The sequence below is a fragment of the Salmo salar genome, chromosome ssa15 (assembly GCF_905237065.1).
Source record: "Salmo salar chromosome ssa15, Ssal_v3.1, whole genome shotgun sequence".
Taxonomy (NCBI): domain Eukaryota; kingdom Metazoa; phylum Chordata; class Actinopteri; order Salmoniformes; family Salmonidae; genus Salmo; species Salmo salar.
Window position 1 is genome coordinate 67,037,680 of NC_059456.1, and position 26,932 is coordinate 67,064,611.

At 42.3% G+C, this 26,932-nt stretch overlaps 1 protein-coding gene across 3 annotated transcripts; it reads left to right on the forward strand.

Moving 5' to 3' along the window:
* Positions 1-510: 510 nt before the first annotated feature.
* LOC106571962 (guanine nucleotide-binding protein G(s) subunit alpha) lies at positions 511-25,200 on the forward strand. 3 transcript variants are annotated; one of them, XM_014145577.2, is made up of 13 exons: positions 514-666; positions 1,746-1,884; positions 3,233-3,305; positions 6,057-6,111; positions 6,370-6,489; positions 10,980-11,077; positions 15,828-15,882; positions 19,186-19,259; positions 19,439-19,497; positions 19,767-19,887; positions 22,974-23,104; positions 23,284-23,369; positions 23,615-25,200. In XM_014145577.2, exons 2-13 carry the CDS (start codon positions 1,746-1,748, stop codon positions 23,759-23,761), a joined length of 1,158 nt encoding a protein of 385 aa, XP_014001052.1. In that variant the 5' UTR covers positions 514-666; the 3' UTR covers positions 23,762-25,200. The 3 variants fall into 3 exon arrangements, with proteins under 3 accessions (XP_014001051.1, XP_014001053.1, XP_014001052.1); XM_014145576.2 differs by having other exon boundaries at positions 511-1,884; XM_014145578.2 differs by having other exon boundaries at positions 513-1,884; positions 23,302-23,369.
* The last annotated feature ends 1,732 nt before the right edge of the window (positions 25,201-26,932 follow it).

Genomic DNA, 26,932 nt, shown 5'->3' on the forward strand with positions numbered 1-26,932 from the left:
TCCATCCTGAAGTGGCAGAACTCCATCCATCTGGTCAGCCTATATGCAACCCCTGCATGTACAGATCAAGACAAGGAATTTATCAGGTTTCAAGGCATTCCATTTCATTTCCAGCCCAGTAATAAAGAATAAATTAGGATTATAATCTGCAATTGAAAAAACACCCCTGTCTACTCAGTGCAAAAATGACAAGGCCTACCAACCTCATATAGTCCTAGGTTTTAGGAGCACAAACAAACCTGCTTTCCTGGTCCAGTGGGAATAATAATAATAAACTACTGGAAACATGTATTTTATAATCAATGGGGTAGCCTAATATAGTGCCACTGCGCGTCCAAACATAAAAATAAAAATAAATAGAAAGAGAGTGACTCCGGTGGCCCCGTGTTTTAAGGGTCTTGGGTCACAATCTGTTCTTTCTTTGAAGAGGGCGCCGTTTTCTCTGCAGAATTTCGCCATGCTGACGTTCTGTGGAGTCATGTGATGAAGCGCTGGTCCTTCCCAGGGTTCACTGAGCGCTGTTTGCCCCACCCCATCTCTTCAGCGCTGTCTATCTCATATACTGTTCCCGAGGAGAAAGGGACAATTTATACCTTCAAGAATTGCTTACACCCGTGTTTAATCTTCCACGATCAGTCCAGGAGGGAACTGTCTTCATAGTGGAAGGTGTTAGTACAACACGCGTTATATTTATGAACGTGTATGCACATGTAAACTCTACCGAGTACCTACCATTCGAATTCAGAAGGGATATAAAACTGAGACTGACAGCGGGCTATACCTGCAAGAAACGGGACAATTCGAAGGATTTTCGTTTTTTCGTCATGTTTAGAAGAATCAGAACCCATTTAAGAATGTATTGGGGGCTATCTGAGCGTTATTAGGAGCCTTGCTGATGTGAGGAGGGATACAAATTTCAGCAACAAAAGAAAAGACAGCGAAGGGCCTTTGGATTGAGGAAAAACCAGCAAGGAACAGCCATCACAGAAACGGGGGAAAAATCACGAAAATTGAATTATTTTGGGGATCGAAACTGAACCGGACTCACCGTTTAGATCGAGGATCATATTATGGATATAAAAAATGAGTTAAATGAAGACGGAAGCAAGGAAAATATTACACATGTAGTTCGTTAAGTGTAAATATTTTTTCCCTCCTGTCTACAGTCTCTGCGCGTAGAAAGGCCGCAGGAAATACGCCTTTTCCCAAAGAGATGTTTATTCTAACCCGTGTCAAAAAGATCCGGGTCAAATTTTACAGTCGAGTTTTTGTGCTATGCCGATTTTTCGGTGTCTGTCACAGGCAACAGTGAGACGTGAGACCCGTGCCGTTCGCGAGATGAAAATAGGCTATTTATCCTCTCTTCAATTGAATGTGAAAGAGGCAAAACCCTCAATCAACCTTTAAACCTGTGGATGGTCATCTATATCGGTATATAAAAGCTGTATGTGAAGAAGGAAAAGCCTAGTAGAATTGACCAAACTGAGAGGACGGCCTAGGTGTCGTCATCAACAGTATCCTGCCCTCTTTGACAGCAATATCAATTGAAAATACGCATTATATACACATACTAACAAACGCAATAGGACAACGTTTTAAAACAGACGTTAGTTTGACGTAACATTAAACAACAGACTGTATACATGTCGTTAATATTGCTCTCAATTCCGTCGGTCAACCGAGAGATCTAGAATAGTATTTTAATTTTTTTCTTCTTCCCCTGGACCCACTTTTCTTGCGGGAAGATGGGTTGTTTGGGCAACAGTAAGACTGAAGATCAGCGAAATGAGGAGAAGGTACAAAGAGAAGCCAACAAAAAGATAGAGAAACAGCTTCAGAAGGACAAACAGCTATATAGAGCAACTCACAGGCTACTACTCTTAGGTAAATGTGAATGGAATCTGATGTGTTGCAGGCAAGGCCTCAATGGCGACATAGTTTCTAATCCTATATTTGATGTGATATAGGATGTTGTTTTCTCTGTAGGCCTTCCTGCTACACAACACAGTGATTGTACTTTTTCAATGTGACATGGTGGATCAAAACATCCTCTAACCATAATTGAAGCCTACTTATTGCAACATTGTTTTTTTCCCACATTTGATACATTATGTCGTAGGCCTGTGATTGTAACAGCTCCTGCCTAATCTATATGAAACATGGGTGTTGAGCCTCTACTTGTGGGTGTGCTATCAGAACCACTAGCTGCTTGAGAACTTTCATATCAATAGGCCTGTGTGTTTTGAGGTGGGCCTATGTGTGAAATAATGCAAGGTGAATTCACACTGAGCATTTCTACCACTGACACTTCTCTACTCATGGTACTGTTATCATGTGAAAACAGTAAAAATGTCCTCTTTTTAAAGGATATTTTATTAGAAAATGCCTGAGACCTAGTGTATTGAATGTTATACCAGTATTTCCGTTGGAGAGGAAGTTGTGGTAACTAAAGTAAGCAGAACATAACTCTCATTTAAACCATGACTTCTACAATGCTGCTTTATATAGCACTGTGCTCTTTGCACTTTTCTATGATATGGCCATTTTTGTTGTTGTACCATTGTCAAGTTTGGAGAGGATCTGTGATGAAGAACGTCCTTAGTTATTCTCACATGGGAAAGTTCACAAACCTAGACGAGTCGATCAGACTCGATGGAGGTTTTACGCCTTACTTTGTGTTAGCAGTACACCCCTGGTTATAAGTGAAGCTGTTAATACTGTTGTATTGTTAGATTTCAACAGGTTAATATTTCACACATTTATTGACATTTATACTGTATGTGTGGATTCACCAAACATCCCACTATTTGAAGTTGTTGGTCTCAGACACGGGTGGTCTCACGCTCAAAGGTAGAAGTTGACCCTAACCACATCAGTTTATCCAACTTAAATCCCGACCTTAACCAACTGGAGAATGCAACTATATCTGACCCGAGACCAGAGGTTAAGGGCAACTTTTTCCAACTCCTGGCCTCTGTTGCTGTGGTGTGAGACCTCAGTCAAGAGGCATAATAACCCATTTCAATTAGAACTCTTCTGATGTTTATTTCACAGATTTAAAATGCTGAACTATCACTTTCAACATGTCTCTCTTTACAAAAAAAATGTTTATGCATCACATTCCAAATTGGCCATCCTCGGTTGGCTGTCAGGATGGGGCGATGCGCTGTACTCTCTGAAATGTGTCTAACCACATCTCTTGTTCGCTCTTTCACTGTCTACCTCTACACAGGGGCTGGTGAGTCAGGGAAGAGCACCATAGTGAAGCAGATGCGAATCCTACATGTGAATGGCTTCAATGCAGAGTAAGTATCGTTTTCTTCTCCAGACTACGCTCCTCAACTGCGAATAAAGATCAGGGTTTGAGACGGCCAGAGGGATTGGGGAAAATCCCAGAGGAACCAAGAATGAAAACAAACATTCAAAACACCAACTTGACCCTTATTCATCTTTCATCCATTAGTCGATGCCTGAATTGTATAAAACAAACACTAGATGCACCTGTGCAAGAGCACATGATGGGAGGGTAGTTATAGTTCCCTCAGTTTGAAGATTAGTGCTTCAATAGCCACTATGACTTACTGTCTAGGTGTCTCGTCCTTATGCTATTTTTAAAGTATTGATGGAAATATTCGATTGCGGTTCAAGAGTTATCAGTCCGATTGCATGGACTTCCAAAAATGAAAAGCTAATGTAGAGACGAGGAGTCAAACTTCCTTTGGAACAAACTCTGTGGGGTTCGAGCCCTGGTTGGTGACTGGTGCTTTAAGGCCTTAGTGCATTGGTTGGTAGAGGTTTAAGCCCAGGTGAGTAGGTTGGTTGGGGGTTTAGGCCTAAATGTGGAGATGGGTGAGGGTCTATGCCTCCGCAGAAGTCCCATGTAAGTGCCCAATCAGAATACAATGATTGAAAAGACAAAAGTTTTGTCTGATTGTGTTCAGATCCGTCTGACCACCTCGTTATCGTGTGTATATTTCTCCTCAGTCTGGATGCAATCAGGCTACCAAAAGTGCAAACAATGGGCGACCTCATCAGCACTCCGCCCACAAGTCTCAAGAAAACTTGTTTTGGTAGCGAGAGGCACCTAGCGTGTGAGGAATGTGTTTGCTGGCTTCTTGAATGCTAGCCAAATAGCTACTATTAGTTATGCTAACCCCTTTGCAATCCCTTTAGCTTTGCTAGCTGTCTTGCTGGTTAGCTAAAGATGTTAGCTGGCTAGTTAGCTACAGTAGTTAACTACTGCCATCAAGTAGTTGTTGTGTTATATTTAGCCTTTTCCACCGTTTGCAGAATGCATGCTGGGGTTTGAATATAACGCTGGAAAATTGAAATCTTGACATAATGTGGACACATTTAAATGTAGGTGAAGACAGATGATGTGTTCGGAATTCCATGATCAGAACTCCTTGATCAGAATACAAAAACCTGATTAACTCTCAGGTCTAGACACAGCCTCTGTGTGTTGGCAGTTTGGGTTTTAGTCCCCAGTTTGTGGGGTTAGGTTTGACGGTTCAGACTCTGGTGTGGTGAGTGGCTTGGGTTAAATGAGCATATCAGCACCTAAGGCACCCAGTATCGTGTGACCCATCTCGTGACTCCATAACACTTACAACTTGTGTGTGTGCTCGCTCAGATCATCACTTGGTCACATCCTAGATCCAGGGTGTCAAACATACGACCCAGGGTAGTTTTACTAAAACATTTTATTAATAATAATAAAACAAACTCAATATACTTTTAAATGGCTAAAACCAAATCGAAACTGTGTAAAAATGATAATGGACCTACATTATTACCGTTTCTTGACTGTCCAGCTGCTAATAATCACCAAAATTAAAGCTAGACAATCAAGGAGTATCGAAAATTCCAAAAACAATGAATTTTGACGGCGAGGAAATATAACCAATTTTCAGTGCGGCCCTCTGGACCTCGTTGAAGACTGAATGCGCCCCCCCAGGCAAAATAGGTTTGACACCCCTGTCCTAGACATTTCAAACATTAATTGATTAGTTGGTTGTGTCTGTTAAGTTAGCTGTACTGTATATAAATTAAACGTATGGATTGTATTTATATGGTATTTGTAATGGATAAAATGCAGGGCGGTGTGTCTGAATTTCCTGGATTATGATGTTTTTGCATTCAGTAACTTTCATTGAAGCGGTTCTAGGCCTAATGGCATGATGGCTCATCCATTTGTGAAACACTGGACCAAATATATTTTGCTTATTTTGTCTTTGTACATTCTTTGATAAAGAGACACAGATGTATACACGAACACATGCTTCCTACTTCAAGTTATAGCCTATTCTCTCTCCACACGCACATAAAAGCGCGCACATGCTACTTTGTAATAGCATGTGATTTTGAATGACCATCATGTTGAAAATGTAAACAAGGCCTTCTCAATCTAACCCTCTTGTTTATTGGGTTAGGGGTGTGTGTCTGCGCAATACAGGCCCACCTGCTGGCTGTTACCTATTCTCTCCACTTCTCTCCCTTCTCTCGCTCCCTTTCGATCCCTCTCTATCTGTCGGTGCACCTCTTTCACATTCCCTCTCTTACTCCTTGAATGCTGTTTTGTGCTTTTGATGTAAACTAAATATCAGTGGTAGTGCACAGTCTGTGATGGGCGCTGCTCAGCAAAACGGTTGTTTTACAATTTAGTCGTACATTGAAACAGTCTAGTAATGGGCTGTTGTTGCAGCTCAGATGCCACTCTTAAAGTTGGGGTCATGTTTGACATCGGATCATTTGTAGCTATCGTAGCAGGTAGAGTATTTTCATTGGAGTGCAATGTAGACACTGGGAGACTGTGACCTGTTTTTTTGAAATATATGAGTTTCACATAGTTGAAGATGTGTTTGTCAGTCATGAATAATGGCAGGTTCAGAAGGGATGCCCGTGAGGTGTAGTGCATGTGCCAGATGTTTATAGACTATTATCCACCTACATTTTAGTTTTTGGTTTGCTGTATCAACAATGTATGACAAAATTTACATTGTAATTTACAACATGGAAGATTGAGCTTTGATGTTTTTGTGTGTTTTTTTTCGCAGGGAGAAGAAGCAGAAGATTCACGACATCAAGAATAATATTAAAGAAGCTATTGAGGTAAGTTTTCAGTTTGAAGCTTTCATATCACTGTGGGTAGGTAGAATAAACAAAATCTAAACAGCTAAGCATGAATCATCAATATTTTATCAATTATTATTGAATATAAGATACCCCGAGACAATCCTGTGTTGTCACTCGATCTGTATTGATTGTGTGTGTGTGTGTGTGTGTGTGTGTGTGTGTGTGTGTGTGTGTGTGTGTGTGTGTGTGTGTGTGTGTGTGTGTGTGTGTGTGTGTGTGTGTGTCGCTCTTTAGACCATAGTAGCGGCTATGAGTACACTGACGCCTCCCGTTCAGCTCGCCAGTCCACACAACCAATACCGGATCGAATATGTCCTCAGTTTAGTCAGTCAGAAGGACTATGAATTCACATCTGTGAGTATGACAATGTTTCTACCACCCACACACAGAACATCATAGATTGTCATTGTCTTTTCATGAATGTACAGTGTATACACGCCTGTGTGAGTAAGCACATTATTTCCTTGTGTGTACCGTGCATGTGCACATACAGTATCAGTCAAAGGTTTGGACACACCTACTCATTCCAGGGTTTTTCTTTATTTTTTACTATTTTCTACATTGTAGAATAATAGTGAAGACATCAAAAGTATGAAATAACACATATGGAATAATGTAGTAACCCAAAAAGTGTTAAATATATTTGAGATTTTTCAAAGTAGCCACCCTTTGCCTTGATGACAGCTTTGCACACTCTTGGCATTCTCTCAAGAGCTTCCCACACCTGGATTGTGGAACATTTGCCCATTTATTATTTAAAACATTCTTCAAGCTCTGTCAAATTGGTTGTTGATCATTGCTAGACAACCATTTTCAGGTCTTGCCATAGATTTTCAAGTATAATTAAAAACTGTAACTCGGCCACTCAGGAACGTTCACTGTCTTCTTGGTAAGCAACACCAGTGTAGATTTGGCATTGTGTTTTAGGTTACTGTCCTGCTGACAGGTAAATTAATCTCCCATTGTCTGGTGGAAAGCAGACTGAACCAGGTTTTCCTCTAGGATTTTGCCTGTGCTTGACTCCATTCCGTTTCTTTTTTTATCCTGAAAAAGTCCAGAATCCTTAATGATTACAAGCATACCCATAACCTGATGCGGCCACCACTATGCTTGAAACTTGGGAGAGTTGTACTCGGTAATGAATTGGATTTACCTCAAACATAATTGTATTCAGGTCAAAAAGTGAATTGCTTTGCCACATGTTTAGCAGTATTACTTTAGTGCCTTGTTGCAAACAGGATGCATGTTTTGGAATATTTTTATTCTGTATGGGCTTCCTTCTTTTCACTCTGTCAATTAGGTTAGTATTGTTCTTGATCCATCCTTAGTTTTCTCCAACACAGCCACTCTGTAACTGTTTTAAAGTCACCATTGGCCTCATGGTGAAATCCCTGAGCAATTTCCTTCCTCTCCGGCAACATTGTTAGGAAGGACGACTGTATCTTTGTAGTGACTGGGTGTATTGATACACCATCCAAAGTGTAATTAGTGACTTCATGCTTAAAGGGATATACAATGTCTGCCTTTCAATTTTTTACCCATCTACCAATAGGTGCTTGTCTTCGCGAGGCATTGGAAAACCTCCCTGGTCTTTGTGGTTGAATCTGTGTTTTGAAATTCACTGCTCGACTGAGGTTACCATACAGATAATTGGATTTGTGTAAACATTTCGAAAAGCCCAACTCCACTTTGACATTATGGAGTATTGTGTGGAGGCTAGTAAACCAAACATTTCAATTTAATCCATTTTTAAATTCAGGCTGTAACACAACAAAATGGAGGGGGGGGGGGTCTAGGGGTGTGAAAACATTCTAAAGGCACTGTACTTGCTGTTCATGTTCCCTTAGGAAGGCCCATCCAGCAGTCCCTGTTGCAGGTGCCAGCCTCATGGTACTGGTAGCTCTGTGGGATGTGGTACAGTACAGTAGTAATTAGCAGGTAGGGCCTCTATGGGATGCCTGTTAACTAATGGACTGCACTGAGGGAAGGCCTGGAGGCCTCTGAGTACCACTGCTTGACACTGATTGTGCCTTTTAACGCCCCTAAATATCTCTCTGGAACCCACGTGTCAGAGGCACACTGGGACCCACACCTGAACAAACAGAGTGCTTTCTGGTAGGATTTCGCTGGAAGGGACGTCGGACTTTCTAACAGTTAAGCAGGTAGCAGGTTTCTGGATAAGTCAAAAACATAGTCCATTGAATTGCATTTCTAATGCATTTATCGATGCTTTGGGAACTTTGTTTTACACATTGATCACAGGAACCTTGTTAACGTTTTTTGATTGAATAGTGTGCACCACAGTGAGTTTTACATACCCCTAGGACAGACGACAACATGTTGTCACTCATCGAAATGAAAACAACTGATGGGTTAATGCTTTGCATATATTTTGTTGTTATTACGTGTTAATTTAGGTCCACTTAAGAGTCTTCGGCTGATACAAAGTGATCTGTTAGAGTTGAATGGTTGCATCCCTACCATTGCACCATAGAAAATTGCTTTGTCTTTTTTCTGGGCCTAACAGACCTGCCATAACATCTCTCTGAGTTTGGGTGTGTAGGGTCACATGTGAAGGCGATGTGATTGTCTGCTGCCTTGCTCTGTGGTGTTTGGATCTCTGTGATTTAGAGTCCCCCAACTCCCCTCCATCAGGAGCTAAGGTCAGACAGTGTAACTCTCTCTCCCTCCCTCCTCTCTGGCACCCCCCAGGGCGGAGAGGAAACCGGTTCTACTGGTCACCTGATCTCAGAGTACATGTAGAAAAAAAAAAAGAAAGGATGAGGAAAAGGCGAAGGCCTTTAGATCTGGGGGTAGAAGTGGGGGTTTCTGGGGGTAGACGCAGGGGTAGTTTGTACAGTTATCTACTGTCTGGGCTATTCACTTCTAGTTAATTTCATGTTTTAAGATGACGTCTTTGTTGTGGTATGGGGTTTATTTTCGGACTGCTGATTTCTCGACCGATGATAATGGAAGAAGTCATATAGGTTGTCTAAACGCCAATAAAATGTCAGTTTTCTAAAATGCAAAGCTACCAGAGAACTCACTTCCTTTCCCATGTCTCTCGCTACATTGAAGATACTGTAGTCGTGTTGACCATAGAGTTGGAACGCTAGTGAGGAGGTTCCCATTCAGCCACATATTGCGCAAGGTTTTTTCGTAGCACGTGCTACGTTATAGATTGTCGTTTAGAAACCAGGTAAAAGCAACCAGCCATGGAAACGGAGCCATGGCCTTCTGATAAACCTCAACTTGACAATTGTCCCTTTGCTTTAAAAAAAAGTTAAGGCAAGATCAAGCTCCCTGTGATTGTTTTTTTTTTGTGGCAAAAACAACATTTGTGTATTTAAGAAAGGACATCCCAAAGGATGAAATGGAAATGATATTTTTTTTTTTTTAAGGAAATATGGATGAAGTTGGCAAATATTTCCTTTTTCGGCATTAGACCTGCCTAATTCTCACTTAAAACATTATTTTTATGTGTAATAGGCTAAATCACATCTTATGTTAACATCTGACTCCAGAGTGATCTATTCTTGCAATTTGTAGTCTTTGACATTTCAGATTTAGATACAAGTAGTTTCGGATATAGTGGACTACTTTTTCAAAGTAACTTTAGTTAATTAAACTTTTTTTTAAGGGTATCCTTAGTGTAGCTTCACTTCTTCCAGAGTGACGTAATTGGCAGCTTGGTAAACTGTATTTTCAGAGTAGCTTCCCGAACACTGCAAGCTGGTGAGAGACGGGAAACAATATAACACTGAGTTGTGCCCCAAAGGATTCTGGTTTGGCTGCTGTAATGCAATAAGGAGTTACCAGAGGAGTTATTTTTCTCTTAAGCGCATGACTGATGATAAAGGAGGACTCTGTTACTAAGACACATAATGAGTGCTCTTATTATGCAGTGGATGCAGGGATTTCAGGTAACCCAAGCCAGACAAAAAGTGGGACAAATATATTGGGCAGCGAAACCTAAATGGTGTGTGTGTGGCCCAACTGTTCCACAAAAGTCCAGTTGTCCACAAGCATTTATTTTATACATGACACTGTTTCCTGTTTACCTTCATGGTCCAAATGGAGGAGGATGAAGGGAGATTTGAGACTATCTACCTTTCCATGTGCTTTTTGGCCATCTGAATGTTGTTTAATGGGCGGGTCACTCTTGTCCTTGATAAGCTATGTGGACATTCCCACTTTATGCAAAAGATATCAAACAAGGATGTAACAGATTAGCCATTAGATATGAGTTGACTCCCCTGTTTACACCTGCACCACTTTTGTTTGCCGAGTCAACGTAATGAAATATGAGTAATTCAATATTATATGGGATTTTGACTTAATTATTTAGGGTTAAGTCCGTGATACCTGCCAAAGATGAGACAACTGACCCTCCCAAGCCTGTCGACCGTACGCAATCTTAATTTCTTCTCGTTGAAGGAAATGCTGAAAAACATGCCTTGTTTTTACTTTAAGGCAAAATCTGTAATTTCAAAGGCCTAACTATGTCACTTGGTTTTTCCTATATTGAAGCTCCCCTTGGCCGTTACCCTCACTGGCCACAGAACCTGTTCTCCAGTCAATAAATGCCAGATCCCTAATAGGTGTGCTGCCCCATTGGAATGTAATTCTTCCCACCCCTATTTACCTTTTCTACATGTACCCACGCTCTAGCCAAGCACAAAGCACACAGCATGTGGTGTCAACAAAAGATGCCGCACATCGCAGTGCCCTCAAACACAGCATGGATGGACAGGGTCCTCTTTTTCGACCTGCTTTAATTCAATTGATCCCGTCTCTCTTTTCCATCTCACATACTCTTTCTCCCGTTATCTCTCTCTTTTCAGGAGTTTTATGAAAATGCAAAGACTCTCTGGCAGGACGAGGGCGTGAGGGTGTGTTTTGAGAGATCCAATGAGTACCAGCTGATCGACTGTGCGCAGTAGTAAGTATGCACTGCACCACACGCCGAGAGAGGACCCGCAGTCTTTAGTAGCTCCAGTGCCCTTATACAGGCCTGTGTTGTTGGGGGAGTACACCACTTAACCACAGTGACTTTAGCCTCAGAGTTAGATCTGTTATGGTGGTGTTTAGGGATGCACGGCCCGATGTCTAGTTTAACGCCGATGTCAAAGCTGACGTGCATACCTATATAACGTAGGTAGATGACGTAATGACGCCACAAAAAAATACAGAGCTACACGTGCAACACAGCATTCCTAAACTAGCCCACAATGTCAGCTGTGTGGATATATTTTGAAGTTTCAAAGGAAGATAACAAAAAGGCCATATGCAATGTTTGTGCTGCTATTATTTCCAGAGGACATTTCAGTAGGACAACTCAAAGGCGAAATCAATCAACGGTAAAATAATGGTATTCATTGCCCTTGACAATCAACTGTTCTCTGTCGTGGATGATGTTAGCTTTCGCCGACTGGTCGAGCCCCAGTACACACTACCATGTAGGAGCTATTTTTCAGCACAGTATTGTTGAAGCGCACATCCATGAGCTACTTGCGATGGGCATCACTGCTATTAGCTTCATGACTGATATTTGGACCAGCGATGTCAGCCCCATGAGCATGCTGAGTCTGACAGCACAGCGGGTCGACGAGGATTTCGTACTGAGGAAAGCCGTATTGCATGCTCAAGAATGTGCTGGTTCTCACACCGCTGCTGCCATTTCAATGGCATTTGAGAACATGTTTGAAACATGAACACACTCCTAGCTCCATTCGAACAACTGACTTGAGAAATAAGCTACATCAACTGCGTCTGCAGCAGATGTGATACCCTCTATCATGGCATTGAAACACCTGCTCAACAAAATTTCCAAAACAGACCGTGGGGTTAAAACTTGTAAAAGTACTCTACAAGAGGCTGTGAACAAGCGATTCGGTGGCATTCTCTCTGAGCCACTTTACTGTGTCGCCACCATGCTCGATGCTAGGTACAAGGACCGCTACTTCGATGCAGACAAACACGGTTTACGTGAAATGTTAGACAACAGCTGGACAAGATGGAAATGGGCACAATGACAGTGAGCACCGACGAAGAGGTGCATGAAACGACTGAACAAATGAACAACGAAACAGCACAGCAAGTATGTGAAAGAAATAGGTTTTGATTATGTTTTACTGGTAATGGGGACATGCATACACACTGACCAAAAATAACTTTTTGGTGTGCGTTTCAACTATTTAACTGTACTAGAATGCTTGAAAGGCCACAAAAAAATGTTATATCGTTATTTGTTTTTTTGGCAAGGAAAATATCCGTATCGGACAAAAATGTCATCAGGGCATCCCTAGGGGTGTTTGATTTTGAGCTGATTGTATAAAAAAAATCCATGTTGTGCCAATGCTTGAAGAAGCACTGCTGTGTATTTGATTGTGTTACTTAACAGTCTAGGACAACCCCTTCAGGTGGTTCAGATGGTCCGGTCCAGTTTTGGTCCCTCCCTCTCTCCTGCTCACTCTCTCACTACCTCACTCTCCTGCTCTCTCTCTCTCTCTCTCTCTCTCTCTCTCTCTCTCTCTCTCTCTCTCTCTCTCTCTCTCTCATTCACTCTCCTCCTCTCTCCTGCTCTCTTTCTTTCACTCACTCTCCCGCTTCCTCTCTCCCAGTCCCTCTTTCCTCTTTCTCTCACTCGCTCTTTTTTTCCCCCCCTCGCGTTCCCTTCCCTTTTCTTTCTCTCCCTGGCTACTCTAGTCACACAAGATTTTGAGCTGATAGTCTATTTATAGAGCCTGTGGTTCTGTCTCTATGGCAACCGTGCTGGAGGCCAGGGAGCTATTTTAGAATCTGCTCTGTAATGTCAGACTCTACTTTCTCTCTGTGTTTGTCTTTTGGGTTCAGGCCAGTGGGCTAGGTCAGGTTTGTGAGTGTGAACCTTTGTGGAAGGAGAACTTACAGCTTTTTACAACATTATTCTATAACGAGCAGGAAAGGAAAAGAGTTAATCTTCTGGAGTCTGCATAGTTATCTCTGGCCATCTTTGTTGCCATAACAACAAAGAATGGTAAATGTGCACGTACGCGCACACACACACACACACACACACACACACACACACACACACACACACACACACACACACAATCTCTGTGTTTGTCCTAGTTAGAGCTGGTTGTTATGGCCTAAAAATCATATCTACATTTTTTTTTTTTTTTTTTTTACATTTATGGGTGATCCACAATCTATATCTAGATTTAAATGTTTTATCTAAATAAGCATTGTTGTACAATTTAAAGGTCAAATACACTGCATTTCAAACAGTCAGCAATAATCTATGGAATTCAGGGTTTGTGAAGTTATCAGCCTTCCACAACTACAAGACCCACTAATTTAATTAGTATATCATAAATAGTTTAACCTGTTTGTGTGTGTGCAATAATCACTGATCTGGCTTTCAAGTCTGTATATGAAGATGCCCTTTTTGTTATACATTTAACTAGAACCATGCATAATGCACATTCACGAGTAATGATTCACGTTTTGTAGCAGGCATTAGGCTATAGAACATTTAAAACAAGTCTCATCAACAATCTCTCAAGCCCCTGAGCTAGTGATTAGCCAGCTAATCTTTATATTTCAAGTTGAGCCAATTCGGATATATGTGCTAAGCCGACAAGGTTGAAGAGTTGAATTATGAACACACGATTGTTATGAACGTTAGCCTGTCCACTTTGTTCAGATGTTGAAATCAAGTTGCGTACCTTATTTCTCAGAATGAGATGTTTGCGTAGTTGAGACATAAAAAGGATGTAGTTAGAAAAGTTAACATATCCTCTATTACGGTAAAACAATGTCTCAATGTGTTTTGGTGTCCATATAACCGATTTCTGTTGGACCAAACCTGAAATGCAAATAGCCTGTTGAAAACTGCTTGTCAGAGAGGAATATGTGATCTCTTAAATTTGTTGGCGTGAGAGGCGAAGGGAGGGAGGGACTTGGTGTGTGTATGTAAACCATAGAGGATGAGGCGAAGCAAAAAGTCTTAAATAAGGCCAATGATTTTCTATGACCTTATTTTGGACATAAGCTTGTCGCCTCTGCCTTTCGGACTCCCATTGTTAGGGTGGAGACGGGCATCTCGTCATACTAAGATCTCTGGTGTAAATGGGAAGGTGCACAGAGGAGCGAAGGGGACGAGACCAAGAAATACGACATGAGTACAAAGCGGACATAAACGCTATTAAAAACGAAAAAAAGAACATCTCGATTCTTGCGATACAGGCATTTGGATTGTCGCACCAAAACATATACATTTAAAATGAATTCGACATATCACCTTGTTCTAGCCCTCTAGTTTCTAGGTCTCTCCCAGTGAGTGCCGACTCATTCCTGCCATGTCTCACCTGTAGTTAGGCCTGCCCCATTCCACCGTGTCACATTCCTGGTTATCCAGAGGCTCGGCATTCCTCTGTGTTAAGTACGCTTGTGAGACCAGGCCAGCATTCGTCTCACACACCGTTTGTGACGTTCAGTTGTATTAGCCACGCTATAGGTGCTGTTTAAACCCAAGTGAAATATCAGTTGTTTACTGAATGGGACATTAGTCTCAAAGTCAGTATGACTACAGGACTAGAACCATTGCCATTCGTATAATCTGTCAGTGTCTCTACAAATGTCTATGCTAGTGTTTCTCTCCACCCCCTGGTTCCTGACCAGGACCAACACTGGTCCCGAGGATGTTAATAACTGGCTGTTCAGTTAGCTGACACTGATTTAATCAGCTTTCAAGTTAACTAACGGACAACAATATTTAATGTACATGTTGTTAAATAATTCTACATAATCCTAATTTACTCTTTCTGCAAGTGCTGGATTTTCACCCACAGCAGCGAAATCCACCATTCACGGTGATCTTACCTCCAACACAGATGTCCACAGATTAACCCATCTTTCTCAGTATTGTGCCATTTTGCTATTTCCTTATACAATTACATCCCTCCATTTTACTGTGATGTCTTACGAGGGTCCTGAACCTCCCTATTTGAAACATTTTATACTGATATTGCCCTAAAATAAATACCTTATCCAAGAGTATAATAATGATATTTCCCATTGACTGGTCACAGATTTTCAGATCCCCTAACAGTACAGTTTCCACATCATCTGAATCCTGATATTTTGACATAACAACCATTCTGTGACCTGACTCCAAAAGCGAGCCACCGATGGATAATACCAGAAAAGATGCTCTATTGATTCTGTTTCCTCGTGGCACAAGGCTAACTTTTCAATGCCCCATATATTGAGCATTCTTTTTGTAGCAAGTATTTTATATAATAGCTTAAATTAAAACGAATGGATTGATGTGTCAGTTGTTTTATTTATCAGATAATAGACCAGATGCCAAGGTATTGGGACATCAAAAACCTGTTCCCAAGCAACTTGAATTTTACATACAGCATTGCTGTCTCAAGTCCTACTTCTCAAGTCCTAGTTTTTATCTAAATTGGCCTCCGAAGAGGAAGGAGTGATGGCTTACTGCAGGTTAGTCTCTCCCTAGCACAAAGATAGTTGGAGAAACACAGGTCTATATAATGCTATTGAGCTCAGTGGTCTCTACCTGTCCCCACACAGAAAAGCTTCCCATAAGGCTCACTCACTGCCCCTACTAACTGTTGATGAGAATTCCGCCATTTTGTCCTGTTCGTCCTTCTGAATCTCTGTTTCTTTCTTCTCAGTTTTCTAGACAAGATTGATATTGTGAAGCAGAGTGACTACACTCCCACTGATCAGGTGAGTTTCCGTGGTCTCAATGCCGCCATTACCAGAGACCCAGGGATACATCTCAAATCTAATTTTATTTGTCAAATGTGCCGAATACAACCGGTTTAGACCTTACCGTGAAATGCTTACTTAGTTAAGAAAATATTTACTAAATAAACAAAAGTAAAAAAAAGTAACACAATAAAATAAGAATAACGAGGCTATATACAGGGTCTACCGGTACCGAGTCAATGTGCAGGGGTACAGGCAATTTGAGGCAATTTGTACATGTAGGTAGGGGTAAAGTGACTATGCATAGATAATAAACAGCGAGTAGCAGCAGTGTAAAAACAAAGGAAGGGGGTGTCAATGTAAATAGTCTGGGTGGCCATTTGATTAATTGTTTAGCAGTCTTATGGCTTGGGGGTAGAAGCTGTTAAGGAGCCTTTTGGACCTAGACTTGGCACTCTGCGGTAGCAGAGAGAACAGTATGCCTTGGGTTACTGGAGTCTTTGACAATTATTTGGGCCTTCCTCTGACACTGCCTAGTATATAGGCCCTGGATGTCAGGAAGCTTGGCCCCAGTGATGTACTGGGCCGTATGCACTACCCTCTGTAGTGCCTTACGGTCGGATGCCGAGAAGTTGCCATACCGGTCAGGATGCTCTCGATGGTGCAGCTGTAAAACTTTTTGATGATCTGGGGACCCATGCCAAATCTTCTCAGTCTCCTGAGGGGAAAAAGGTGTTGTCCTGCCCTCTTCACAACTGTCTTGGTGTGTTTGGACCATGATAGTTTGTTGGACACCAAGGAACTTGAAACTCTCGACCCACTCCATTACAGCACCTTCGACGTTAATGGGGGCCTGTTCGGCCCGCCTTTTCCTGTAGACCACGATCAGCTCCTTTGTCTTGCTCACATTGAGGGAGAGGTTGTTGTCCTAGCACCACACTGCCAGGTCTCTGACCACCTCCCTATTGAATTTCTCATCGTTGTCATGGTGATCAGGTCTACCACTGTTTCGTCATCAAACTTAATGATGGTGTTGGAGTCGTGCTTGGCCACGCAGTCGTGGGTGAACAGGGAGTACAGGAGGGGACTAAGCACCCACCACTGAAGGGCCCCAGTGTTGAGGATCAGCATGGCAGATGTGTTGTTGCCTTCCCATACCAACTGGGGGTGGCCCGTCCGGAAGTCCAGGATCCAGTTGCAGAGGGAGGTGTTTAGTCCCAGGGTCCTTAGCTTAGTGATGAGCTTTGTGGGCACTATGGTGTTGAAAGCTGAGCTGTAGTCAATGAACAGCATTCTCACATAGGTGTTCCTTTTGTCCAGGTGGGAAAGGGCAGTGTGGTGTGTGATTTGAGATTGCGTCATCTGTGGATCTGTTGAGGTGGTATGTGAATTGGAGTGCGTCTAGGGTTTCCGGGAGGATGGTGTTAATGTGAGCCATGACCAGTCTTTCAAAGCACTTCATGTCTACCGACGTGAGTGCTATGGGCGGTAGTCATTTAGGCAGGTTACCTTCACTTTCTTGGGCACAGGGACTATGGTAGTCTGCCGGTATTACAGACGCGGTCAGGGAGAGGTTGAAAATGTCAGTGAAAACACTTGCCAATTGGTCCGCGCATGCTTTGAGTACATGTCCTGGTAATCTGGCCTTGTGAATGTTGACCTGTTTTAAAGGTCTTGCTCACATTGGCTACAGAGAGCGTGATCACACAGTCGTCCGGAACGGCTGGTGCTCTCATGCATGCTTCAGTGTTGCTTGCCTAGAAGCGAGCAGAAAAGGCATTTAGCTGGTCTGGTAGGCTCGCATCACTGGGCAGCTCGCGGCTGGGTTTGCAAGCCCTGCCACATCCGATGAGCATCATAGCCGGTGTAGTAGGATAAAACATTTAGTCCTGTATTGACGCTTTGCCTGTTTGATGGTTCATCTGAGGCTAAAGCGAGATTTCTTATAAGCGTCTGGATTAGTGTCCCGCAGATGTTGCCTGTAATCCATGGCTTCTGGTTGGAATATGCATGTACGGTTACTGTGGGGACGACGTCGTCAATGCAATTATTGATGAAGCAAGTGACTGAGGTGGTATACTCCTCAATGCCGTTGGATGAATCCCGGAACATAGTCCAGTCTGTGCTAGCAAAACAGTCCTGTAGCATAGCATCCGTGTCATCTGACCACTTCCATATTGAGCGAGTCACTGGTACTTCCTGCAGGAGGATAGAATTATGGTCAGATTTGCCAAATGGAGGACGAGAGAGCATTGTATGTGTCTCGATGTGTGGAGTAACGGTGGTTTATTTTTTATTTTTATTTTTTTTCTCGTTTCATGTGACATGCTGGTAGAAATTAGGTAAAACGGATTTAAGTTTGCCTACATTAAAGTCCCCGGCCACTAGGAGTGCCGCTTCTGGATGAGCATTTTCTTGTAAGCTCGTTGAGTGCGGTCTTAGTGCCAGCATTGGTTTGTTGTGGTAAATGGACAGCTACGAGTAATATAGATGAGAACTCTCTTGGTAGATAGTGTGGTCAACAGCTTATCATGAGGTACTCTACCTCAGGCGAGCAATACCTGGAGACTTCTTTAATATTAGACATCGCGCGCCGGCTGTTATTGACAAATAGACACACACCCCTGTCCTTCGTCTTACCAGACGTAGCTGCTCTGTCCTGCCAATGCACGGAAAACCCAGACACCTTTATATTATCCGTATCATCGTTCAGCCACGACTCAGTGTAACATAAGATATTAGTTTTTAATGTCCCGTTGGTAGGATAGTCTTGATCGTAGATCACCCAGTTTTTTTCCCCAATGATTGCACGTTGGCCAATGGGACGCATGGTAGTGGCAGTTTACCCACTCGCCGACGAATCCTCACAAGTCACCCCGACCTACGACCCCTGTATTTCCATCTTTTCTTCATGGGATTGATGGGAATTTTGGCCTGGTTTCGGGAAAGCAGTATGTCCTTAACGTATGACTCATTAAATAAAACAATTTCGTCCAGTTTTGAGGTGAGTAATCGCCGTTCTGTCCAGAATCTATTTTCTGTCATAAGAGACGGTAGCAGCAACATTATATACAAAATAAGTTAAAACAATGCGAAAAAACAAACAAAATAGCACAGTTGGTTAGGAGCCTGTAAAAATGGCAGCCATCCCCCCGGGCACCATTATAAGGACACCCTATTCCCTGTATATTGCACTACTTTTGGCCAGAGACCTCAATTGGAGAGACATGCCTACTGTACTCGATCATCAACTTTTCATAATATATTGATATTGATAAATATAAAGCAGATGAATGACTCCAGTCTTTTGTCATCTCTCAGGACCTACTGAGATGCCGAGTGCTCACCTCTGGGATCTTCGAAACCAGATTTCAGGTGGACAAAGTAAATTTCCAGTGAGTATAACCCAGGGTTATCGTCCCATTCGGTTATTAGTACAATACTCTAAGAGAAATCTCCAACTCGGCCCTGCAGACGTTTAGGAGTCCATACAGTGCAGCTAACATGTGATTCATCACTACGCCACAAGGTGGTAGTGTGTGGTATTTGTCTCACTTTGCCATTTCTTCAACAGCATGTTTGATGTTGGTGGTCAAAGGGATGAACGTCGGAAATGGATCCAGTGCTTTAATGGTAACATTTGTTTTTTAATTTGATCTGGCCAACCCAATAGAGAATAACTCACAATTCAGATCTGATTTATAGATCATGTTTAGTCTAGAAGGGTCTTAGTCTGTAGCCTCGTTCCTCTAAAGGTTTCCTGTATTTTCCTACCATCGCCTTTCTGCTATGACTGTGTTTCGAGGTTAGGCTTAAAGCTTAAGTGCCTTTTGAATGTGTCACTGATTGCCGTTTACAAAACCAGTTTGTCTGTGTCCCTCCTCCCTCTGTCTTCCCCACAGATGTAACAGCCATTATTTTCGTGGTGGCCAGTAGCAGCTACAACATGGTGATCCGGGAGGACAATCAGACCAACCGTTTACAGGAGGCTCTCAATCTATTCAAGAACATTTGGAACAACAGGTGACACACAAATGCACGCATGCGCACACACACACCAGTGGCGGTCGGTGCCGTTCAGAGTGCTTCTTTTGTTCCCCTATTAAAGCATATTGGATGACTGTCATTCATATTCCATTCACCCAGCTCAGGTTTAGGCTACTACATGATACTCAAATTCTCCCTATCCCCATCATGAGGTTGCTACAACCTAGCCTACAAAATAACGTTTCTAACGTAGGTGCACAGGTCGAGAGACAAATTGGAGTAATCAAGGTGGCAGACAGTGAGTGACACATTCAGTAACGCCTCGCATACTGTTGCCTGCATCTAACTAATTTGGGGGTTAATCATTAGTCCACTTAAACAAGAGTTTCTGTTGGACAAATTCAGGTAGGTCCCTCCTAGGACTGTGGCGGTCATGAGCTTTCGAAAGCTGGTTATTGTCGTGTAAAAGAATGCCAGTCTCACGGTAATTGACTGTTAGTGAATGTAAACACGTTTTGGTTGTGGAAGAGCGAAAAAGTAGGGAACTTGTCTCTCCTCGCATCTACCCTCAACTTGTGGACTTCATGTATTTCTATTTCAGCTTTACAATCATTTTAAGGATCTTCTGATTTCATCTCTTCAGTTTGTATTGGAAAGAGAAGGGTTAGTAGTGAAGAGTGGCGCTGCGGTCCTAAGGCACTGCACCTCAGTGCAAGAGGCATCACTACAGTCCTTGGTTCGAATCCAGTCTATCACATCCGGCTGTGATTGGGAGTCCCATAGGGCGGCGTACAATTGGTCCAGCGTCGTCCGGGTTTGGCCGGGGTAGGCCGTCATTGTAAATAAGAATTTGTTCTTAACTGACTTGCCTAGTTAAATATAGGTGAAATTTGAAATAATAAATAAAATAAAAAAAGCGATATCTAATTAGGATTTTCTTTGGTAGTCACTAGGTAGAAACATCTAGCTCGCTCAGCCAGCCATTGGCTAGGACAGAAGGCCACTGCCATTCAACTGTATTAGAGCATAATTTTGTAGTGACCGTGGAATTAAACAACCATATTTTGACTTGCAATGGGTGGGCCCGTAAAAAGATAGAACAAGTAGACAGATATTTCACCGGCATCCGCTTGGCGTTTCCACTCACTACCAAATATGGCAGTGGGAGAAGATGGAACGAGATGGATTTTGGCCAACATTGTCATTGATTTAAAAAGAAAAAAAAATTGATCTCAATACAGTTTTCTGTTCCCAAAACTAGAATCTGTTATGAACAGATTGCAAAAGGTTTTAAAAAATGGTGTTGAGGAGTGCAAATGTGAATTGAGTTATTGCACATGTGCACGTCACATAATAGGTGTTCCCTAACAGAAATATGCAAATTCCTACTAGAAAGCGCCAATATGATCTCGCTAGCTCCTGCTTGGCTCGGTTTTGCCCACTTTGACTCATTTGTTCCAATTGGGAAAGACAGGCTGTGGTCTATCTTGTTTTAGTTATAACATCTTTGACGTCACTACTGAGAGCACAAGAGAAAGTAATCAGTGGCGCAAGCAGTAGTGTCCCCACGCTAAAAGCCAATTTATGCTTGATCCGAAAATGTGGTCGGAGGCTTCGTATGGAGGGTGTGATGCAATTGCGGAGCCTCCGGAGGCACGTAGAGGCCAAATCAAGCTCCATACCGCATCGCCATCGCACACATTTTGTAACAATGTGGCGTGCTCCGCATTGACATGATTGGTTGACGGCAGGTGGGGGCGGTACGTCCTGTATAAACACAAAGCTCTGACATCTGTGGAGGCTGCATGATCGCAGTAAATGCCACTTCAGATGTCGGATTGACCATGCAGAGCCTTTTACACTAGTAACATTAGCTAGCTTGTGTTCTAGTAGTGAGAAGATGGTGGCTGCAGCAGCTGTTTTCAACTTTAAGGTGGATGTTGTTGCTAATTTGTTAGCAACACCCTTTTCAAAATAAACTGAAAAGTTTGACAGTTAATGTTTTTTTGTTTTTGTTTGATACAACGTATTGGAAGTGAAGGCCTAGGTCCTATAGTCACGATTTTCAACTGTATTAATGTTATAGTCAACAAGCTACAACTAAGGCGTTAGTATACCCAAAATCCAATCCATGTGTACAATCACACAGTACAGTGTACAGCAAGCAGTTTAGTAGTTACACCGGGGGCCCCGGTGGCAATAAGTTAGTAAAAATGAAAGCTTACCTTGACTTGGAGTTGCAGTGTTGGATAGTCTTAGCCAGCTAGCTAACATAAATAGCATTCCTCTCTGTTTGTCAGGTTGTTGACTAGGCCAAATTAGATGCATTTTCTAACTAAAAGAAAGGTAAACTAAGAAGAAAAGAACATACAAAGCAATATAGCTAGCTAGCTCTCTTTGCTGCTTCTCCTTAATTTGACAAAATGAATTTTTTCAAAACTCTACAACTGTCTTTCTGAGTCAACTACTCACCGCACTTTATGCACTGCAGTCTTAGCTAGCTGCAGCTTATGCTTTCAGTAGTAGATTCATTTCTGATCCTTTGATTGGATGAACAACATGTCAGTTCATACTGCAGCTGATAGAGCTCTGATAGGTTGAAGTACATCCCCTGAAGTCATCATAATTACTGTGTAAGTCTATGGAAAGGGGTGAGAACCATGAACCTCCTAGGTTTTGTATTGAAGTTAATGTACCCAGAGGAGGACAGAAAATAGCTGTCCTCTGGCTACACCATAGTGCTACCCTAGAGGGTGCTGTTGAGGATAATGTAGACGTTCATTGCAAAACAGTGTTTTAATCAGTTATTTGGCAAAGTGAATATATTTAGTAAAGTTTTATCTAAAAAGGATAACTTTTTTAACTTTTTTCCCTTTTTACTTATGAAATTTACTGAGTAGGATGGTCCTCCCCTTCCTCCTCTGATGAGCCTCCACTGACACACACACAGAGAAACGCACACAACCCGTGACACCCACTATCCACGAACAATGAGGATTCATTCTATTCCTCTGTTCTATTAAAATGCTCTCATCATAAATCTAATTTCCTAGCCCTAATGGACCACTGATTGCTTTCTGCCAGCGTATTTACCCAGCATCTCTGTGTGTTTGTCTCTTTAGGTGGCTACGGACCATTTCTGTCATCCTATTCCTCAACAAACAGGACCTGCTAGCAGAGAAGGTGTTGGCTGGGAAATCAAAAATCGAAGAGTATTTCCCAGAGTTTGCGCGCTACACCACACCGGATGATGGTGAGACACACACACACACACACACACACACACACACACACAGACTGCTTCTGATTTTAGCCACAGTAGGTGGCTCCTGAATGTTCTTTCCTGTGGCTGATAAGTAATCGCCATAGGGAACTGTGGCACTGACCATGTGTGATGGTGTACCAGAATCCAATCATAACACTCATCATCAGTCTCTCACGCTTCTATAGCAACACCAGAAGCAGGGGAGGACCCGCGCGTCACGAGGGCAAAGTACTTCATACGAGACGAGTTCCTGGTAAGCACAGACATTCCCATGTCTCCCCTGCTAATGTTACGTGGAATCTTATGGTATGGAGTACAAAATAGTATCTAATCGCGACAAATGAGATGACTTTCTCTTACTCATATTCGAATAAGTTAGCAGGAAGGCTAATGTGCAGTAAGTGTTAGATTTGTTATTGAGTCAAGTGGATGATGTACTGATGGTGGTAGTGCACGTTTGTCTCATTGTGCTTCACTGTGATTTTTTTTTTCCTCCAGAGGATCAGCACAGCCAGCGGAGACGGCAGGCACTATTGTTACCCCCATTTTACCTGCGCCGTCGACACGGAAAACATCCGCCGGGTCTTCAACGACTGTCGGGACATCATTCAGCGGATGCACCTTCGGCAGTACGAGCTCTTGTGATGGGAAGGGAACTGCGACACAGACTCTGAACCCCGACCTCCGGTCCCACCCTGACCCCCCCCCACTCCCCCTTCCCTGGAACCCACCCCTGTCGCCCTGACTCTGTGTGCTCTTGGGGACTCCTGAAGTCAAACTAGACATGAGAGCTACAGCGCAACCTGGAAATTGGTATTGAAATACTGCAAAACACAGAATACATCCAAGCCAGATCAGCTGAACTCCACTGCATTTTAGCACTATGCTCAAGACTTGAACCCATTTCACCACACACACACACACACACACACACACACAGTACGCACACACACACAGTACGCACACTGACATGGCACCGGACCGTCTTTCTTTCACAACCTCAGTTCATATTTTGACACACACACAGACGCACTCTTAGGCACACTTAATCTCAATTTACCCATAACTGCTTGCATACAGAAAAATAACCCCACACACGCTTTTACTCGACTGCATGGTCACTGGTCCTGAACTGAGCAAGTCCTGAGTCTTAGCTGCTTACTGGCTGCAGCCACAGATTGACTGACTCAGTGTTTTCAATGAGTCACAGCCAAGATACCTACCAGGAGCAATTTCAATGACTGACAATGAACCAGAGAAGCATCATGGTGAGCGGGGCTTGGGGGAAGGGAATATTTATGTGAATTTGGTGGAGCTTGGACACCATGACGCCCACAGGATTGTCACATGACTTTGCCTTGTTGGTACAGCAGCGGAAGGAAAAAGGCCAACGTTCACAGAACTTAACAGAGTGCAAAGCCCATATACAGTACAGTATCATATAAGTTAAGAGAAGTTTGATCAGCCCTGTTTCTGTCTCCACGGTTTGTTTTGTCTGTGTAGACTGTTGTGCCATTGTGCCCTGTGCGCTCACACACTCACTCTCTCGCCTCTTTCACTCCTCCCTGTCCTCTCTCTTAACTTCACCACATACCATGCACTGTTACTTTACTGGCAATGCTCTTTGTTATGTTTTTAAAGGAAAAATCCTGAAATTAAAAAAAGAGGAAGATAACGATAAATGGGACACTAATCTTTACTCATGTGGTCACTCTCCCGTCACCCCCCCCCTGGTTTCCTCCATCTCCCTTATCCCAACTCCCACCTACCCTACCCCTCCTTCCTACCCCTCCCTCCTACCCTACCCCTCCTTCCCAGGCTCTCTGTATCTCTTTACTTTACTGCTGAACTATTATTCTTGTACAGACTGTAAAATGTATTATTTTGTACAACTTTATTGAAAAATTACTTTAAGAAGATCCCTGTGCCTTGATCACGACTGTACGTGTATAACGAGCTAAAGTGGGTGTTATACTGCGCTGTATAGATTGGCCAGTTCCCCCCCCCTCTCCAGGGAAGGGGAACGACCATTTGTAGCTTTGGATTTTTAATTTCCCTCCCCCATCTCCCCTTTATGATTTAAATGTCTATTTTTGGATCCATATACCAAAAAAATATAAATATTTGAAATGTCTATGGATTTAAAAAAAAGTATTTTATTAGAATCAAAGAACCTTAACACATTGTACACTTTATAGTGTGCCTATTGTTGTAACTTAAATTCTATTCGATTAGGTTTTGTTTCATTAGCGAACAACATGAAGGGTGAGAGTTTATTTACCATTTTTTATTTCATTTATAGCTTCAAGGTAAAAGGTCATGACAAATATCCAAATGCAAAACAGTGCTTGTTTCTACATTTATTTTTTTCTTTTGCTAAAGAAAACAAACAATTGTATTGTTTTGGGGTCCTTCCTAGTGTTGCACAACAGACGGACTGTACAGTATTACACTTTCACTTCAGTGCCCTAGTTTTCATTTACTGTGTACATCAAAAATGGGTCTCTACTTTCAGGAGAGGAGCTCTGCGAAATAAAGGTTTTTGGTGCAGACAGCCACAGGCCCGTCCTTACACACAACCACAAGGACAAACCTACACCAGATACACCCATAGCATTTCATTCATCCATCTTTAGCCATGTCTCGTTATGTCCACTGTAATTACTTAGCTCTTTAACTCCTCACTGTTACTTCACTGCTTTTCACAGATAACGTTTTACCCTCAGTTCTATTTGACATTATACTGCATCTATCACATGCATCACGACTCTATTCAATTCTGTCTTTGTTTCCCATCCAAGGCGATAGAACGGTCATTCACCACATAGCTTCTTTGTACAAATACACAGTTACAGTTTATGAAAATATTAACATGGGTATTTGCCTAAACATTGTAATGTTAACCTACACGTTGACAATGGTGGATGAATGTATTTCTCATCAGGATTGTAGCTCAGGTAATTACAAGATAATTAACTGCAGTCATTTTATGTAGATGAGGGGACGCAATGTTTCAATTGCATCTATTGACAAGTTAGTCATTAGTTTCAAGGTCAAAGGAAGTGAGAGGAAAGAGGCAGGATTGTGATGAAGAGGGAAGGAGTGCTGCTGGATGAAGAGTTTCAGGTTAACATGAATGTCCCTTGATATGACCATTGTTCAGTGCCGTACTCCTGAACATGAGAACACTGCCAATGACACAACAGAGAGCAGAAGGTAGGTGTCCTATGTAGCATGATGGACAAGTCTTCTCAATGAAATTGAGCAAGATTTACAGGGTGGTTGGCCCATGAACTACACTGTGTATAACAAACATTATGAACACAATCCTAATATGGAGTGGATTAAACGAGTGACATCAATAAGAGACCATAGCTTTCACCTGGTGAGTCTATGTCCTGGAAAAAGCAATGTTTTGTGTTCTCGGTGCAGGCTGTTTTTATCTATGGCCTGAATGATTGACGTAGCTTGCTATTCCTGGTGACTGGGTGAGGGCTGGGTTCATGGTCTGTGATGCTCTGTGACACAACCATATCAAAATAGCTTATCCTGTCTCGTAGTGTGGGTATTGAACACAGAGACTGCCATACTTTAAGGTTTGATATATGATATACTATGCATTTAGATAGTATTCAGACAACTTCACTAATTCCACATTTTGTTACATTACAGCCTTATTCTAAAATTGATGAGGAAAACATGTATTCAATCCATCTACAGACAATACCCCATAATGGCGAAGCAAAAAAAGGTTTTTAGATATTTTTGCTAAATTATAAAAAAATATATACCTTATTTACATAAGTATTCAGACCC